The sequence below is a fragment of the Leptosomus discolor genome, chromosome 14 (genome assembly GCF_034619465.1).
Source record: "Leptosomus discolor isolate bLepDis1 chromosome 14, bLepDis1.hap2, whole genome shotgun sequence".
Classification (NCBI taxonomy): domain Eukaryota; kingdom Metazoa; phylum Chordata; class Aves; order Leptosomiformes; family Leptosomidae; genus Leptosomus; species Leptosomus discolor.
In genome coordinates this window covers 13,623,336-13,642,413 of record NC_141404.1, presented here as the reverse complement: position 1 = coordinate 13,642,413, position 19,078 = coordinate 13,623,336, and the positions used below count along the sequence as shown (strand labels likewise).

Here is a 19,078-nt window from a genome sequence, read left to right as displayed (position 1 = left end):
TCAGGTTCTGTCTGTACATGGCTGAGCGTTATATGTAAAAGGAAGGCTTAGGTGAACAAAGTAACCTGTCCAAGATTCCAGTCAGCTCCGTTTGGGAATTCAGAATGTATCAGCCCCGATTCATCTTGTGACATCTTCACTGTATGTCCACGGATCACCAGGAGGAGAAAGAAAAAAGTTCCCCTTTCTGACACTTGTTCTCTCGAAAGCGTTATTTTCTGAATAGCAATGTTCGATAATAACTGAAAGTAGTATGTTTTTATGTACTGTGGTGGGCGGACCTCAGCTGGCTGCCAGACCCTTACCCACTGACTCTCATTCCACCTCCTCAAGGGTGCATGGGGAGAAAATAAGCTGAAAAAGCTCTAGCATTGACATAAAGACAGGGAGATTGCTTACCGGCGCTCCATCCTGGCAGTGTTCAAGACCAGGTTGGATGAAGCCTTGAGCAACCTGGTCTAGTGGGATGGGGGTTGGAATCAGATGATCTTTGATGTCGCTTCCAACCCAACCCATTCTATGATTCTATGACCATGGGCAAACCAGACATGACTTGAAAATTAATTTTATTTATTGCCTATTAAAATGAAGTTGGATGATTAGAACAAAGACAGAACCTAAAAGCTTCCCCTGCTCCCTGCCCCTTCTTCCCAGGCTCAACTTCGCTCCTTCCTTCCGAGCTCCTCCACCTCCTCCCAGCACCACTCATGTGGCTGTGAGGCCTCCATCTTCAGTAAACTTTGTATCATTTGTTTATCATCTCATCAGACTCCTTCCATGTTGTTCACACTTTTGTACTTCTACCTCACAGTCATGCGGAATGTTTTATTTCTTACATGCAAACAGGTAAAAGAAAAACATGTAAAGTTTTAAAATAATCAGAATATCAAAACCAAAATGAAGGTAGCAAGCTCTTTGCAAGCTACCAATGTAGACCAGGTTTGGCATCTTTTGCTCTGCAGACATAATGAATAGAAAAATACATGAGTAAAGGTCTGACTTTACTGAAGCGAATGGCAGACACTCTGATTTAAGTGGAGCTGAGTTTTCACACATTATTATTCCATAGCAAACTTTTATCATCAATGTGGTTTTATCAGTGTGGTTTGTGTGCATGTATGTATGTATATTTATGAGTTTCTCAAGTGATTCTGACTTAAGAGACATAGCAGCTCAGCCCTGTGGGTTTTGGTCATTGACCTCAATAGATCAGTTATATTTCTGACATGAAAATTCTTGGAATTGCAAAACAGCTTAGGCTAGCAACTTGGTAGTAGCTATTATTCCTAGATAATAGTATTCCTAAATTGAAAGTGTTGTTGCAAAAAACGTATTGTGTGCTCTCATATTTAGCTCTTGATTCTGATGTTGGAAATACCCATTTTAAGTTGCAGAACTGCCAAATGTAAAACTGGGGGACTTACGTAATGTCTGTAATTGGTAGGCCACTGTTGTGTGGTTCCAGTTTTATTTAGTGTAATCATTTAAACTATCTTTGTCATGCTGTGTCATTTATCCTGAAAGGTTTAGAATCTAAAATTTGAACTATTTACACTGACAATTTATCTTAGCGGAAATGCAGCAGTCTCTGGGTAAACTGTTAACAGCAATATAATAATACTACATTTTTTCAGATAAGTAGTAATGTATCCAGCCAAAACTGCAGGGGAGCTCAGAACCCTGACGTCCTTGCCAAAGTTCTAAAATGATGAAGTGAGGAAGGTTAATACTTTTTTTATAAGAGTAGCACCATGATATTCATAACAGACCTGTTGTCACTATTGGAAATGTGTATCAAGCCAACAGTGCAATACCTATGAATACTCTCATCTCTGTGTACATTGAGGTATTGAGATTTGACCCAATGGTTAGAGTATCACCAGTATAATTATTTCACACATTCCTCTCACCATATAAACTTATGCTGTGTTTTGTTTTCCATCTAAGTAATGACAACTACTGCTTTGTTTCAGAGGGTTGACATAATTGCAGGACACGAAAGTAGTAGTTCAAGAGACAGCGTTTTGTTAATATATTAAAACTGATTGTAGGAGGGTCCCACTGAAAAAAAAATGCTGCCAATATGTGGTTTCTTAAAAAAAAAAAAAAAAAAAAAAAAAAAGGAAGGATGCCCCCCCCCCAACCTTACAAGAAGGATTTTCCAGTCCTGCCATGCTTTTACCCTCTTTGACTAAGCATTTGGCATACTTTAGAAGAGGTTGTATTCAGTATAGTTTCACTTCTGATAATTACTACCAACCTCCTTAACCAATGTGAAGAGTGCCTTCCTTCCCCCTTCCCTCTGTTCTTGTGACAAGACTAACCTCAGCTGTGCAGGGGTTGGTGGCATTTGCATGTGGAAATGCACTAATATGGATGTTTTTCTTTGTGTGTGCATCCTTGCAGTGTTGTATACCAGGATGGATTTTATGGTGCAGACATTTATGTAAGTATTCATTGATGTGCATGCTGTCCTTGTACATTACCAGAGTCATTCTTTTTACAAGTTTGCTGCCTAGCTTGACTCTGTTTTGTCTATTTACCATCCCTTGCCTGTCAGAAAGAATTGAGAAGAATATCTCTCACATTGGGAGACCTTTCTGTTCATTACATCTATCATTGTTCAGTGGAGCTGAATTAACTCTTCAATCAAATACTGAATGAATGCAAAAAGATGTGAAAAATGTGTGTGCATGTGTGGAGGGGTGTGTCCCTTCAAAATTGAAGTTCAAAGAAAAAAATAAAAACCAAGCAGAAACATTCTTCTGCAAATCCCAAAAAGCTAATTTTTAACAATCAATGCAAGCTGAGTATTAATACTTGAAGTATGAAAATACTTTATGGAGAGATATAGATTTCCCAAATCCAGACAACATTTGCTATATGTAAGTGCCATGGTGATAGCAGAGCTTAATTACATAGTAAGTTTAAGATATGGCTATGTGTTTTCTGTAATCTGAGTAGACTTCCATCTGCTTTTTTAGAATCCACTTACTACAATTTAAATAAAATGGATAGAGACTGCTCATGATATAAGAAGTGGTTACATTTGTTAGTAAGGATTTATAGCCCTGGATCCATTATTACCTACTTCACCTCATTGGTCAACAATTTCCTTTTAAATAATATTTTTTTAAGTTTCTTACCCATACTGAAGTTTTTACCGTGTATGTATACAATAAGGCTACTTCTGTCTGAGTATGCAAGCGGTTTCAGGTTTGAGGCTGAATTTCACTCTTCCTAGACAATTAATTGATTCTTATTTCCGATGAGTAGATGTAAAGTATTTCACTGATACTCCAGTAATCTTTAACATTTGTTATTAATTTGATAAAGCAATCGGGCCCTAAGTTACAGATTTCATTGTTTCACCAGACAGCTTTCTCTAACTTACTTGTACTTCTGTTGTACTCCCTCTGTTCAGATACAAAGAGATGGATGAGTTGAAATTGTTATGAATATTAAAAATTCAATAGTTAGTGCTAGACAACATTCCTTTTATTCATTATCAGCAGTTTTGTGGAATTATTTCCAGGGAACAGATGTTAATTTTTTTAGTAAGTTTTATATTAAGAAGGAAAACAGTTTGAATTAATGAATGAAGTAGGTTTTGTTTTTCTGATGGAGGTAGAAGGAGGCTGATACTTACCTGAAAATTCATTTCGTGTGGATTAAAAATATATTTAAAATAAATTAGCATGGGTTAAAATTGTCTCCCTATGTACTTGTGTACTTAGTGATGCTATCAGTAACATCCTGTTTACAACACATGAGAACCATCCATTTGCAAAAGGCTTACTCAAGTGTAGTATGCTGCTGTCATCTCCCCCAAACACGTTGCTGCAGAATTTTTGAGCTATATAGGATACATGGTACAGTGAGGAATTTCTTCAAGTCTGGTTTCCAATTTTCATATTTCTTCAAACTGTCAAGAGAATGTGACATCCATTTTGCTCAGTTTACCAAACCAAAAATCTGAAAGGCAACAAGGCATCTTTCTCAGGATTGCTTAATGTGACAGTATAGGTGGGAACTAAATGTTAATGTAACAGTTCGTAGCTTTGGAACCCACTGCTGCTGAAAAACAGGAAAATCTCTTTTGGTGATTGACAGTATTATTTTTAGGTAGCCTCACACCCTCTCACAGACTTTAACATTTTGTTTCTAAATGGAAAGTGAGCTCGATGAGGAAGATATCGAAGAAATTACTACTTTCTAGTATAGCCTTAATTTTGTTGGATGGAATACTTATGTGCATTACAAAATGGAGTGACTGTACTGGTTTCACTCAGTTGCAGCCTTGTATGTCTGATTGCATTTCTTAGTTCTCTTAATGCAGCAGAATGTTTACATTTACAGCAGTTGACAGAATTAAAACATTCTTCTGGAAATTAGGGTTTGTTTTTTTTTTTATAATGTACAGAGCTTCTTCTTTTATAATTCATTTTTCTTCACATTTGTTCCTTCTTGCATCTAAAACAATTTGCAGGGGAGGGAGAGAGAGAGGTAGAGAAAGAACTGGCATAAATCAAAAGAAACCTTACAAATCACAGTGTATTAGTTCTTAGTGTATTAGTTCGCAGCAGACCAAGTTATTTATTAAATCCCAATTGGTTATGACATAGTTCTACTCAGCTTTTCATTTTAAGTGCAGAGCTGGAGGTTTGTGAAAGAACAAATGCTTTGTGAATAAAAGGAGAGAAAAAAATCAAACAATATAGGTTTTAATAGTAGATTGGAGAGAAAGGAACCTTAAAAATACCACAGAAAGCAAATCAAAAGGAACGCAGTACTGAAAAGCAAGGCCAAAAATATGTATTAGCAAGTATATCAAAGTGGCTTTCCTTCTGGTATGATTGCATGGAGTACCAGCAGTAATACAGACCATGCTCTTTTCATAACTAGCTATCAGTATAGCCTTTGATGGCTAGATTTTGTGGAGAGGAAGGAGAGAAAACACAGAAAGATACTGGTTGGTTAAAAACTGCAAGGTGAACCAAGAACAGCAAATAGCCAGAGCAGCTGAATACTAACCAGAGGTATAGAAGAGAATAGAAATATAAAAATAGGTGGAAAGTACAGTCTAAAATGAAAAATCAACAGCCATGATTTTAGATGTAATATCATATATTCTATATTTCATACAGTTCTATATGGAATGTAATAATGCTTCTGAAATAGCTGAGCTATTGAATTCCTTTTTAAATGTGCCTTTGAGTAGGAAAACTAAAGGAGACGATTAGGAAGTAAGGAAGACCTTTTAAAATTAAGTATTGATTCACTAAGAGAAAAAGTCATTAAAAGAGAATTAAGGTTGCCTGCCAGCAAATACAGAAGTCCCTAAATGAAGATTGACACCTGTGAAAATAAGAAAATACACTCCACAAAAGGAAGCAAAAATAGTAACAGATGCAGAAATATGCAGTTGGAATAACAGCTCTACACCGTTGCTCTGCTTTATCTGTTTGCGATTTTTTTTTTTTACCATTTCCATAAAGAATGTTTTCAGAACATGTCAGTCTTCAATCCACACCTAAAATGTGGGAAGGCAAAGAAATACGAGAAACTGTCATCACCAGCTTCAGAAGTCCCATGGTAATACAGTTTAACTATGTACATTAGTCAGTCTTATTGTTCACAGCAAGATTTTCTAACCTGTTCTTGGGATTCTGGACCTGTGATACTGCAACTGGTGAGAGTCTACAACAACATATAAGTACATAGGATTAAGATTTTTCTTTTTTCTGACCTGCCAATCAAGAATAAGGCGTACTTTTTGTGATCAAGGGTATGGAAGAGATTATTGATAGCTACTGCCATCACCTTTAGCTCCAAGGTAGGATGGGATTGAAGGTGGAGCATGTATTTATTTCACAAGGAAAAAGCAGCTATAATTATCTAAGCAACATTCCCTTGACACCAGGTAGAATTCCATCCATGCAATCAGATACCCTGAAAGGTGCTGTTCTAATGTGAAAAGCATGGATATTCAGTCAGCACTCAAGTCTTTCTTTTACGTACCAAAGATTTTTGTGTTTTGTAAAAGGAAGATGTGCCATTTCCTGCGACTCACAGACACAGAACGAGAAGTGGAGAAATTACTTCTCCAAGGGCAAAAGAGTCCCCAAGGAGCAGTGTGCTGTTTCTCATAGTGCTCTATGTGCTGGAATGCTCTATGTTACCTTTTTAAAATTTTGAGATCTAGTGATGAAATGTCCTTTCATCTCTCTGATCTTTATTTGTGATATAAACAGGACATTCAAATCCTGATGACTATATTTGGTTGGAATTTATACAGGTAGTGTCAGTTCAGATATATTACCAAGAGCTTCTCTGAAGCAGCAGATTCCTCTAGGAACACAGTATAGAAATAACCTATAGACCTTTCACATAGGTCTGTTCCAGAAGTTGAGCCAGCACAAATAGGTGGTGGATATTTAATTTTTAATTCTCCCAGTCAAATTTTTAGTCTGTGAGCAGAAAAAATACTGTTTAAACAATATCATATGAGTGGAAGAAGAGGAAATGACTACCTCTATTTACTCTATGCTGCAGGGCCTGGTATAACTTATGCCATTTTTAATCCCATTCATCTATTTGTAGCTAGTAAGGCAGGTATAAGTTTCAATACTAGAGAAGGTTTTTAACCTTGATTATTTTATGTTCGCAAAATACTTTGTATTTTTTGAATACAGATGTACAGACTTTATTTAAAAATTCAGATGCATTTGATTTTCCTGTTCATTTCCTTTTTATCGTATCTTATCTAAAATTTCTGCAATCTCTTTCTAAAAATGATTAATATTTCTTTGTAACAATTCCCTTCAATGAATCCTGCTGCTCTTTTTCAATTTGCGTGAGCCACAGAGATGTATAAAACATTGAAAGGAAAATTGTAATGAGCGGCTTTGGGGAATTTGTCTAAATTCCTTTGCTACACCTTTCTTTCCATCCTTCTTTCCTTCCTCACTCAAATCATTACATTTCTGTTTCTTTATAGAGCAGTATTGCAAGAGCCTGTGTGTGGCAATAAGTTACCACAGGTATGACATACTGACTGATGGAAAAAACTCACCATGCTGAATGTAGACTCTTGTAAAAGCATACTAATACTCAAATAATTATGTGAGAAAATGGATTCTGGGTGTATAAATGATAAGAATAGTCTACCAGTTGCATTGTATTTTCCAGATTCTGTCACAAAATCAGATGTATTCTTCATATTCCATGAAATAGAACAGTTACTGTCCCATTCAGTATTTTATGCCAGTGAGATATCTCTATATTTGGACTGTGAGTGTATTGACTCTTAATTTTTTTAAGACAACTTAAGCTTCTGTAACATTGTGTTACCGTTGTTTTGGAAGTAGAAAATATGGGAGCACAGATAAGGCAGTTGGCATTTTTTCATTATTTTAGCTGAATTTATTATTTCAGCTGAATTTTTTAAGTAATAATTTAAAGCATAACAGTCAGGTACTTTCTGTTTGAATGTACAAAGTGTGTGTGCGTGTGGGGAGCATTTCTAAAATATAGGAACTGAAAATTATTATTTATTATTATATAATTATTACATAATTTGCTTCTAAATATTTTATTTTGCAATATAGTCTAAGCCATGAAGATAAATATTTAATATATTATTCAAGATGTAGATGCAGTGAATATTACTAATTTATTCCTCATCTAAGATATCAGTCAAGTTCAAAGTTAGAGAAAAATTGTAAAGTAGAAGTTGTCACGGAAGTTTAGGGTTCAGGGGTTTGAATCAGATTCCCAGTGTTAAATGTACCTTCAAATATTTTGTTGCTGCAACGATAAATCTCCCGAAGTAATTGAAGTAAAACAATAGGAAAACTTAGTACCACACCAAAACTGCAGAACACAAACCCCATAAAAATAATTTGCTTAGGAATTTTTTTACATGTAAAGATATGATAGCTTATGTCAAAAATTTGAAATCGTGACATGGACTGGTAGGGAATGATTGTTTTCCTGATAACGGAATGCATCCTGCGTTTTAGTTCTCTGAAGAATTCAAGCAAATTCAATAACTTCGATCTCTTTATTTTTATTGCTTTAGACTCAGTCTTTCCAGGACTCTCACAAAGGTCATACTCATTGTTGAATCCAAAGCATCTTAATAAAGTTCAGAGTTGAGCTTCATTGTTCAGCAGAAATTCATTGATGAAAGCAAATCAAAATGTAAGCATAAAAGGAATGTAACATATTCAGGGAGCAAGAGAGTGTCTATCTTCACAGACTGACCAATTTTTACTGATAGCTAAATAAAGGGAAGAAAACAAATCCTCACAGAGCCTGCTATCTGCAGATTTAAGACCAGCCAGTACGTGAACAGCCTGTCTCATTTTTGCCTTATTAAGAACACTGAAACATTGGTACTTCTCCTGGTGGCCCATTCTCCATTCCGAACTGTGGTGGGAGTCATGATGTGCATAGCTGGATTGAAATGAAGTGGCTCTCAGATTTAAATAAGGGGTTTTAGAAATGGACTACAGGACAAGCGAAGGAGTTGTACATGTGGCGAGCCTAGTCATGCCATGCTGCAGAATGACTCGCAGTCTGCCCCACGTTTTTCAGGACTGGATCATGAAAACAAGTTTAAGAACTTCTTTATACTTTTACCATTTGTAGTCCCTCATATCAGCACTCAGGGGGAAAAAAAGAAAAAAAAAAGAAAAAAAGTTGCTTTATTTATCACTCAAAACCAGGAGGGAGGACAGATAAATTTGTATAATCTCTCACCATTCTCCTTGTAGGAGAAGCCAAACCAAGTATGCCGCTTGCATTATCACCTCTCAGCCTTACTGTTTACTGGCTCAGTTTGCACTTGGTGACATTATTTGACATCTAATTGCCTGTATGCACGTACTGCAAGCAATATGTGCCTATTATACATTTTTGACAGTAATAGCCTCCTATTGGTTTATAAAAATCAAATGATCTGAAATGAGAAAGTGTATTGTCTCAGTGCTTCTGTGCTTGCACAGAGAAGCAGCTTGCTGCAGCAGAGAAAGCATGTATAGTATTATGAAAGCACCTGCCTTACTCCGCTGATTGTGTGACACAATTGCTGCTGGCAGGGAGCTGACCAGGAGTGGGGAGGTAAATGTACTATAGTCTGTGTGAGCACTTGAAAAAGTCAGACAGAATGTTCCTCAAGGAAGCTGACAGTTCAAAGCCTGGAGTTTCTAATGAGCTGTCAGTATATGTAAAACACATATTTATTCTTAGGGTGACGTGGCGTTATCAGCTGAATGATTGATTTCCAAAACCAACCTGCTTCCAATCTGCAAACCAACAAAGGTTTACACATGTTAGGGATGAAAGCGATTCCAACAAGCAAAGCAGTAGAAGGGGAAATAGCTTGTAAAAGAGGTTGAAATTGCTTTTCTGAAAAGAATGAAATTTTATTTGTAAAATCAAAATAGAAAACCTACAAAAGTTCCTGCAGTAAAAATGTGCTACTGTTACAGTAAAGGTTGACAATCGTAGCCTGTTCTTCATGCTTCAGCATCTTCTGAGAATGCAGCCTTCCAAAGGAAAAGAAAAAAAAAAAGAAAAAAAAAGAAAAAATATATCTGTTAAAGTGAGCACTTTAGCAAAAGAGTGAATTTTCTTCAAAGCTGAGTGATATGATACTTTCTTATTCAACTCTTTGTTAAGGTGGGGGAATGTGGGAAAAGAAATACAGAAGTCCCCTGTCCCAGAGGATTATGGGGTGGTGAATTCTAATTGGGACGTAAATCGTGTTTGTGTTATCTGCGGAGACTGGCCTGTGTTTGTTAATTGGCATGCTGAGATCATTTTGAAATGGTTGATATAACACCGTGGTCCATTGAACAGGAAGCTCTGCTGTTTTCACAGTTTGATAATCAATGCATCGCTGCACACAATTCCTTTCAAATGTGTGTTTGTTTGTCCTGTTTGCTTAATTGAACATCTGCAATTACTGTTACATACAACTGAATGTTAATTCATGGAAGAAGAGAATTTTGCTTCTTCATTACAATTTTATGTATAAATTGGAATCCTATGTTACATTAAGTGTTAATTGAGTGCACAAATTCATAGGTTTAATCAACCAGACATGATGAATCCTATTTTGTACGAAAAAGAATTGATTATTGGCTGAGTTTTTCTTTTAAGTTCAGCATTGCTTTATTAATATACATACACCTCATTCATAACAATTGTTACTTGAAAACTTGTGGAAGAATACAGCATTGTCTTGTAAAAAAAAAAAAAAAAAATTACGTTGATGAATACAGTTCATTGCTTTCTCCTGATCTCTGGGACAAATCTTAACTACAAGTTTGTGGTGATAGATTTTGCTTAACGATTCACTGAAATATTTCCGATGTATTTAACCCCTTAACTGAACTTACAGCATGACAGTACTCTTTCAGTTTTTGCTAAATTTTACAAAATATTGTTTAAGGTGCTGTAGCAATCCAGTTAGAGCATGAGTTTGTGTTTCAGGGTGGTTATGCTGCCTACCGGTATGCCCAGCCTGCCACTGCCACTGCAGCTGCCTACAGTGACAGGTAAGACCTCATTTACTGCTAATAAATATTTGACCAGTGGAAGCTGAAGATGATTCTATAAATTTGCCTTGTCTAAGTCTCATAACTGTCTTGTTGCTCTGCAGATAATTGTGATATCTAAAGCAGGCTGTTTTATTATAATCCATGAATAGCCATAAATTGAGAGATTTTAGGCCTTAATTGAGAATCAGGCATGAGATGTGCACATTCCCAAGCTGTAGATCATCCAGTTAATGTCTGTGACCCTTGTACGATGTAGATAAATATATGGACAACTTCATGATGGTCTGCTACTAAAGATCATTATTCGTCTTAGGAGTATTATTTCAGTTGATTTAGAACCTGAACTTATTGAGTGCCCTCAATTTTCATTGACATTGTTTTACTCAGTGGAAATTGAGAATAAGCTGTGTCTAAGCTTGAAGTATCCAAGGCAAAACAGTATTTTTCCATTTGCTTTCTTTCCAGGCATTTGATTTTTTGAAATGCTGAAAAAAATAAGTTATTCTTCTTTTTCTATGTATTTTCATCCTCAAAATGTAAACCACATTTTGTGGAAATAGGACCAGGAATAAAAGATTATTAAAGCCTACATAAGAGAAACATGCAAAGACTTAACTTCTATAAACTAAAAGCAATGTCACATAAATTAACTTGTCTTCTTGCAAGATGAAAATTTGGACCCCTTTGAAGTCAGTCTAAATTGCTGTTGATTTCAGTGGGAATAGGATTTTGTCAAATTGCATAAAATTAAGTCTTTGCAGCGTATGGACATGATTTTGTAATGAAAAGAAAGGATATCCTATGTTTTCTTCATAAACTGTACCCTTAACAAAATCAATGCTATCTTTAATACTTTGCAAGTACTTGAAGACTGTACAGTTGTAAAGGGAAGATGTATATTGTGAAAGACAGATAACATGCATATATTTTGCCTCACAATACCAGCGAGAAGTAAGGTCACACTTCTCAATTCCCGATATAAGAAAATTTTCCCTTGGAATCATGGAGATAATTTCTTAAATCTTGAATATGTATCGAAAAATTTCTTTAGATGCTAAATTAGACATTATTTTAAATGTTTCTGTTTCTTAAAGAAATCAACAGATTAAGAAATTTAAGTGACCAATTTCTTAGAATGAAGTGCTGTTCATGGATTCTGTATTGTTAGAACAAAGTACCATGGTATGAATGTTACAATGCTATGCATGCATATTTGCCTTTCAAATGCTTATTCTGGGTAATGAAGATATATTTTTTTAAAGTTATGTGAAAAAATAATTTGCATGTATGGCTGAGGCATGCTGTGTCAGACAGGTAAGCAAGTTACTTTCTATTATTTTGGATCAGTAATATCGACTAGAGATGTGCTGTGTGCACTTTGTTCGCGATGTACTATTTCTACTTAGGGTAACCTACAAAGGTGAAGCGCTACTCAGTAGTTTCATTTCATTTCCACAAAGGTGTGTTAGCATATCACAGTTCTAGTATTTTCCTGTGAGTTTATAATGCAAAACAATTCCTGCTTCTAAAAACTTATTAAACTGAAAAGACAAAATTATAAATAACCTCCTGTGGTTAGTCAGTTTTTGCCAGGTATCATTCAGGTGTCCCTGGGTCATTTTATAGGGTATTTATTCCTATGAATAAATGAATTTCTGAAAACCTATACATTACATAGAGAAACTGAACAATATCAAGATGAATTTTAAATGCTTTAATTATGAATTAGTGTACCTTCTCATAAAACGAATCAAATGCTGTAAGACAAAACATCAGTTGGACACGTGTTCTGCTATGGGTAGAGAGTCACTCACCAAGAGTTATGCTCACAAAAAAAGTAAAGGATTTGTCTAAGAAGATAGTGCTTTTAAATGCTGTAAAGGAAGCTTGAGATGGCAACAGTAGTAATGCAGTTACAACCCTTAATTATATTTTTGAAAAAATGTCTAATTTTCAGATACACTTTGTGTGTAATTAGAATTGTAATAACCTGTCTTTGCTTGCATAATTTTAAATATCTTAAATGAATTCTATATCTTTTGGGTTTTGTTTAATTTAGCTTCTCTTTTTAAATGCGGTTAACCCTCATCTTCGATCTGCTTCTCCCAAATGAATATGATTTTTTTGTCTTAATTAAAAATATTGTAACTGAATTTCTTTATGGGAGAATCCTAAAACTAGCATAGAGAACAAAACAAATAACAATCTGCTGAAACATTTCTTTGCATATGGGAAACTATGTGCAAACATGGATACCTCTGATTACTCACAACTATAGTTTGCTTGATTTTATTAACATTTCATTTTTTAAAGAATTTAATTTGGCAACTTTTGTGAATGATTAACATTGAAAGAGCTGAAATATAGTTCAGTACAATTGCTTCTATCTTTTCTTCTCAATGTAATAATCATCTGCTGTCCTCTGACAATATTGAAGATTCCTTATCTCCTTATACACTACTGTTTTTCTTAGTGTTGATTTCAGCCCCTATTTAATTTAATTACATAGGAAATATATTTACTGCTTATGTGTAAACAATGCCCAGAAAAACAAAGTCAGGACCAGTAAGTATGTACTATTGAAGCAGTGACATATCATAGAAATACTACTTTATATTAATTTAAAAAATAAAAAAGCGTAATTTTTTTGATCACAGCTCATATACATGATGAATGGCTATGTTCCATATTTGACATGCTTCTTAAGTCAGGGGATGGAAAGAGGAAATCTTTAGATTGGAGACATGTTTTAGTAAATTAAAAATAAAGGTTAACAGAAAGATTTGGGACACCGGAATCAATACACCAAGTCAATGGATAATGATCACTGTAAGAGAGCTCTCTTGTGAAGAAATGCAATGGTATCCTTGTTTGTCACAGCTGGAAATATTGCTGGAAATAGGCAAAGAACAGATATATAGGTGAGAATTAGGTGGCAAGGAAATCTCATAAAAGAAATCAATGCAAACCCCTAAGTATTTGTTAGGGCAAATTCTGTACTCCTAAAACCAATTTCACAACAGAGGTAGACCTTGCAGATTTCTCCAGTCATTTCTTATGATTGTAAAACAAAAAAACCAAACCAAACAAACAAAAAGTTACATTTGTTTTATTTATGAAGCAATCTAATAAGTGAAAAATATTTAGATTTGATTTTTATACTGTGTGATCTATCATCATACTAAATTGCACAATGATTTGAAGCTCTTTGCAGAAGTGGATCAAAAAAATCATGTTTAACTTTCCAATATTTAAAATATTTCTGATAACTTTTCCAATTCTTATAATAGATAAAAGGGGATCTTCTAGTCTGTACATGTTCTTCACTGTTCTGGAGCTTTGCCTGCCAAACCGAGAGTGTTTGGAAAAAATAATTGTAAGAATGTGCAAAAGAGGCTAAATCAGATGTCAGTAAAATGTTTGTACAGCTTTTATTCAGCTTTCTTGTAATATTTTAAAAAATATAAATAAAAATATAGTTGTTAGATTTCTGTCCAAGTCTCAAGTAAGGGAAACTAGCAAAGTCATCAAGTTTTTATATTTGTGAGGCAGAACAAGTCAAAGCATGGCAGTGGGGCCTATTGTCATTTTGTCATTGCATGTTCACTTGATGTTGCAAGTATGTCTGTAATGCTGTATTGGATTTGACAGATCCATCACATAGCTCAGTGAATGGCTTGCTTGAATTAAGCCTATGGGCAGACTTATTCACATTGATTGGCTATTGGTTTTGTGTTTTATGGTTTGATTATTGCATCTTCAATCGGAGTAAGAAAAATGTTCCTTTCTTGCATATTAACTTTGTCAGCAATATTTATGAAAGTGTATGTGGTAGTATAAGAAACCAAAACCCCGATGATAGTAAACTCGCCTTGTCTGAAAGGCAGAGCCATTTTGCTTGTGCTGCTTGCTAACCCTTTTATACTTAATAATGATAACAATGTGTGTTTATATATGCATGATTGTGCATTCATATATATACACACACATTCCCCATCCGTCACCCACCCACAAACACGCACACACACATGTGCGCACAGACACATACAGATGTACAGAGGTATTTTGCTCTGAATGTAATTCCCCTTTTCTAAAACAGCGGCAAATTTAAATCTCGCTACAAACAACGGGAAGATTCCCATTGACATCTTTGTTGTCTGGATTAGATCCCTTATCACTGGAAGCTGTCCTTTTTTTTTTTTTTTTTTCCGCTACTCTTTTTTAAAAGCAAATCAGGGCATATTCCAAAATATTTTGCACATAAACCTTTGTAGTATACTTTTTTTTTCCACTATCAGTTTGTGTTACATGTTCTGTGGTCATGCGTAGGATTTTGTAATTTGAAAACTGAGACAGGAGATTTTGTTATATAGAAGGTGTGTATCTTCCAAATCCGAAATCTTATTCCTGGTAAAATCCTGGTATTCTAGTAGTTTACATTTTTAACATGCCTGTGTGGAGTTTTCATTTTTGTCAAAGTACTAGTGCTATGGAGATATAATTTAATGTATTTTGCAGTTCTCTTTGGGCAAGTAGTTGAGACTAATACTTGATATTTATGGTCAGATTATCCTAAAATAGAAGAAATACAGATCTGATTTAATTGGAAACATGCTCATTAAAGAATGAAAAATTAGAATGAAGAATAAAAATGCACAAAATATAAAACGTGAGCTTCTGTAGATGGAGATGATTTTTTTTTGTATATTGTAGAATTCAAGATCTATTTTTGAATAAACAATGAAAACCACTATAGTTTTATTCAAATTATTTTCTCTTACTGAGGATCTTACTAGTGATATATACTAAAACTTAAGGTTTGGAGAACATATAAAATATAATAGCGTCTTCAGTCGGAATTTAATTTTCCTTTAAATAATTTCATAGAAGGATAAATATTTTAAAATGTTGTACTTTCTAAGATTTAGGGAAAAGTGCTTCTCTACGCAGTTTTAATTTCTAAAGTAATCAGGTTGGAAGAGGAAAAAGAATAGAATATAGTGATACCTTTTCTACTCGCAGCTGGAACCTTCAAATCTTTTTGAATTTTGCTCTACAGGTTGAATCTTGAGAAATGGAGAGGTTTGGGGGACAAGATGATACATAAGCAAGAATGTTATAGCCCATATCCTAGGCTACTCAAATTTGGCGGATGAAAAGTGTCAGTTAGCATCTTGACCAGATACAAAGGTTGTGTTTAGCTTTTGTAACAGCAGTAATGTAGCGTATATTTAACACTTTTCTTCTTCAAACGCTTAGCTTTGATGTGGTGATGTTCGATTGGTCTAGTTTTTTTCTGGGTGTCCCACATGGTAGCTAAAGCTTGTTTATGCCCTAATATTGCAAATAAAAATCAAACCATTCACTTTGTTGTTACAGAGAGGTAAGGGATTTGGGCATCTTACTGTTAGGCTTGTATGTCTTTATGTCCGTATCTGATCTGTGGCAAACTAGAGGATCACTGGCATCATGTTAATATTTCATAATCCATATTCATCACTCAGATCACAGTTTTGGGAATGACTGGAGTATATGACTCATGTTATAGCCATAACAGTACCTTTTAGTGAAGAACTAGAAAGTAAAAGTGAGTGATTATGAATAAAGGGAATGTAATAGGAAAAAAAAATAATGAAAGCGTTTTAAATTCTATGAACAGGGAGTTTCATGTAGAGCAATTTGATAGAAATTTCCTGAAATTACCATGTATTGCATAGAGTACTTTCTAATGATTGAAGCATGGTTCATTCTAAAATATTGTAGATAGAACGCTTTTTGGAGGAGACACAGGGAGTCTTATTAATGTAGGAAAACATGGCAAACAATTATATTTCATAAAAATATACTCTCCTACCAAGTCTAGAAAGCTACTTTATATACTTTGATGTTTTAATGCATTCCTCTGACATTTGGTAGAATTAAGATGTTTTCTGATACTTTGAAGGTGTGATTCACCTGTGTGTAATATCAATATTCATGTAATATCTACATAACCATTAAAACTACTCCACTAGTAGTTCAAAACTGAGGTAATACAGTGTGAAGTGAAAAAGTTTAGAGTTCCTGGCCCAGAACGATCATAAACACTGATTATGAAATTTTTATCACGTCATATTCTTTATACCCTGCTTCTACTTGTCTTTCCTGTAATCTCCACTCCTTCACTATACTATCAAGGGATGTTTTAAGAATCCCCGTAAACAAGGAGAGGCTTGGCCATTACTGTAGAATCTGGTTTGGCATCCATGCTGGAAATCATGGAGAAAAAATTGAGAAGGTAGAACACTAAAGCCTGGGTTTCCATAACTAGCTTCCTCAAGTGCTCCAAGTTTAAAGATGCTGAGCACTTTTGCTGCCAGTTTCTTCTTGAACATAGAGGGAGCTGTTAAATGCTTACAATGTAAAAAAATCAGTGCACCTATTCTGACATTTACATATCAACTTCAATATCCTTGCTTTCTTTTTGTTTAATATATCTAGCCTACATCAGGTTATATAGCGTGAGTTTTAACTTGGGAGTATCTTACTTTAAAATAAAAGTTCATAGTAAAACCCACGATTATAAATACATTTCTTTAACATTTTCATGGAAGCTTTTCCTTTAAAAAAAGGGGGAAAAAAGGATTGGTTAACATTTTTAAAGGGGTAATTATCTCTGTAATAGTTCATACTAGCTTCTTCACTCTTAGAGGATGTTGAAATAAAGTGTAACTTTAAAATTTTTAAATGTGTTTTATTCAGCAGACTGGATAAATATGGAGTTAGGGAGTTACTAAAACATTGATTCCTAATCCAACAGACCAAAACTGTTACAGTCTATTGGGTCAATGCCTGTGACATGATAGACCATAACAGTTCCTTTGGACATGTCAGTGTCTAATTATACACTTTTTAGTTTTCAGATCATTGACTTGATAGACCACAGAGAGGCAGATTAGAACATGCTTCTAAGTATCGTCAACCTGAGTGCTGCCACTGTGAGTGCTGCAAAAGCCAGAAGGAAGTAGGGCAGTGTAAAAGAGACAGAGAGAGGATAAAGGAATGAAATGTTACTAATAAAATATGGAATGAGTTGGATGAAGTCTGTATGGATTAGCCATGTAATTTGCAATGTGTTTTAGGTAAGGTGAGGAAGTAATAGAGGAACAAACTGAAAATAACTATGTAGAAGAAATTAATCAAGAAAGAGGCAATTTACACTCTTGCATAGTGTTTCCCACCTCAAAGGAGCCTAAAGCATTTGATTAGGTATTTAAACAGATGGTTTTTTTCACAGGCCTTTGGGCTTGTTGAGTTTCTAGTACGCTAGGAACACACTTGTGGCAAAACAGCAGTTAGTAAGAATACTGCACAGCAGGAATGGGAGTAGAAATTTTACCCATGTATCCTAAAGAATTTTTTTTATCCTAAAGTTTTTTTTGTGAAAACTGCTATGGGATGTTTCATATACATGCAAAAAAAAGTAAGTTCTTTAAACTAAATGTGTCCCAGCCTCTAAACTTCATTTTGTGTTTCTTGAATAAATTCTTAAATAATCCTAGCAAGGTTTACATATATATGGTATTTTAGTTATAATATGAAAAAAATGATGTTGACAAGTAATTTGTAAAGTCCTTCAGACCTTAAAATAATTTAAAGGGAATGAATTGTTGTAATTCATAATTGCTAAAGAAGTTTATGATTACACTTCTGCATATTAAGAGACTTTATTGTGGATAAAATGGTGTTTACTAGTGAACTGTAATAATTGTTAAGGAATCAGAAACAAAGATAAAGTATGTTTTAATGAGACATTGTTTTAAAGATGATATGATATACATTAAGATTAAACCCCCCAACAAAATAAATCTATATTTCGTTATGTATTTTACTAGATAAAATACTGATTCTTACACAAGGCTGACTTCAAAATGCTGTACTGCTTGCTGTAAAGAGAGTGAAAAATATGTCCAAAATATAGTAAGAAACAAAATTTTCAAATATAAATGATAAAACTTCAAAAATAGCCTTAATATATCAGTCCTGGATCATACTGACATCAGTTTACATTGCTGACATGGAACACTTCTGAAGTAAAGTTACTGGATTACTTCTTCAAGGATTTAGTTTAAGTGTGTAGACTGTGTTAATCCCAGTAAAAGGCAAATAATCTTATACCAATTATGCCACTGAGATCACTATGAATTCAACTGTTGATTTATATGGTGTTCAGAATTTCACCTATTAGTTTTAGGTTTCACTGTAAAATGTTAAGATCCACTTAAAAATAATCTGTATTCCTCTTGCAGATAAATATGCCTATTTATACTCTCTATATTGTATTATTAATAATAAATACATTTATACTACTTATATTATGTAATCCTTCATCCATAGAAAAATTTCACTGATACAGCAGGTAATATGAATTAGAACTAAGGGTATATGTATAGCTCTGATTTTAAAAAGTAAATAAAAGGAAATAAAATGTGTAAATTTAAAATGTAGTTGAAAGGGCTACAGATTTT

General features: G+C 34.4%; 1 protein-coding gene across 10 annotated transcripts in view; it reads left to right on the top strand.

Annotated features, from left to right (window-relative positions):
* Positions 1–19,078, top strand: part of RBFOX1 (RNA binding fox-1 homolog 1) — a 1,303,251-nt gene that overhangs the window by 1,262,207 nt on the left and 21,966 nt on the right. For 7 of the 10 annotated variants that reach the window (XM_086472917.1, XM_086472925.1, XM_086472922.1 and 4 more), the window contains 2 exons: positions 2,407–2,446; positions 10,504–10,568. In XM_086472917.1, the coding sequence (XP_086329043.1) occupies positions 2,407–2,446; positions 10,504–10,568 (105 nt within the window). Of the gene's footprint in view, positions 1–2,406; positions 2,447–7,000; positions 7,044–10,503; positions 10,569–19,078 lie in introns of all 10 variants that reach the window. The other 3 variants (XM_086472924.1, XM_086472923.1, XM_086472919.1) reach the window with 1 other exon arrangement.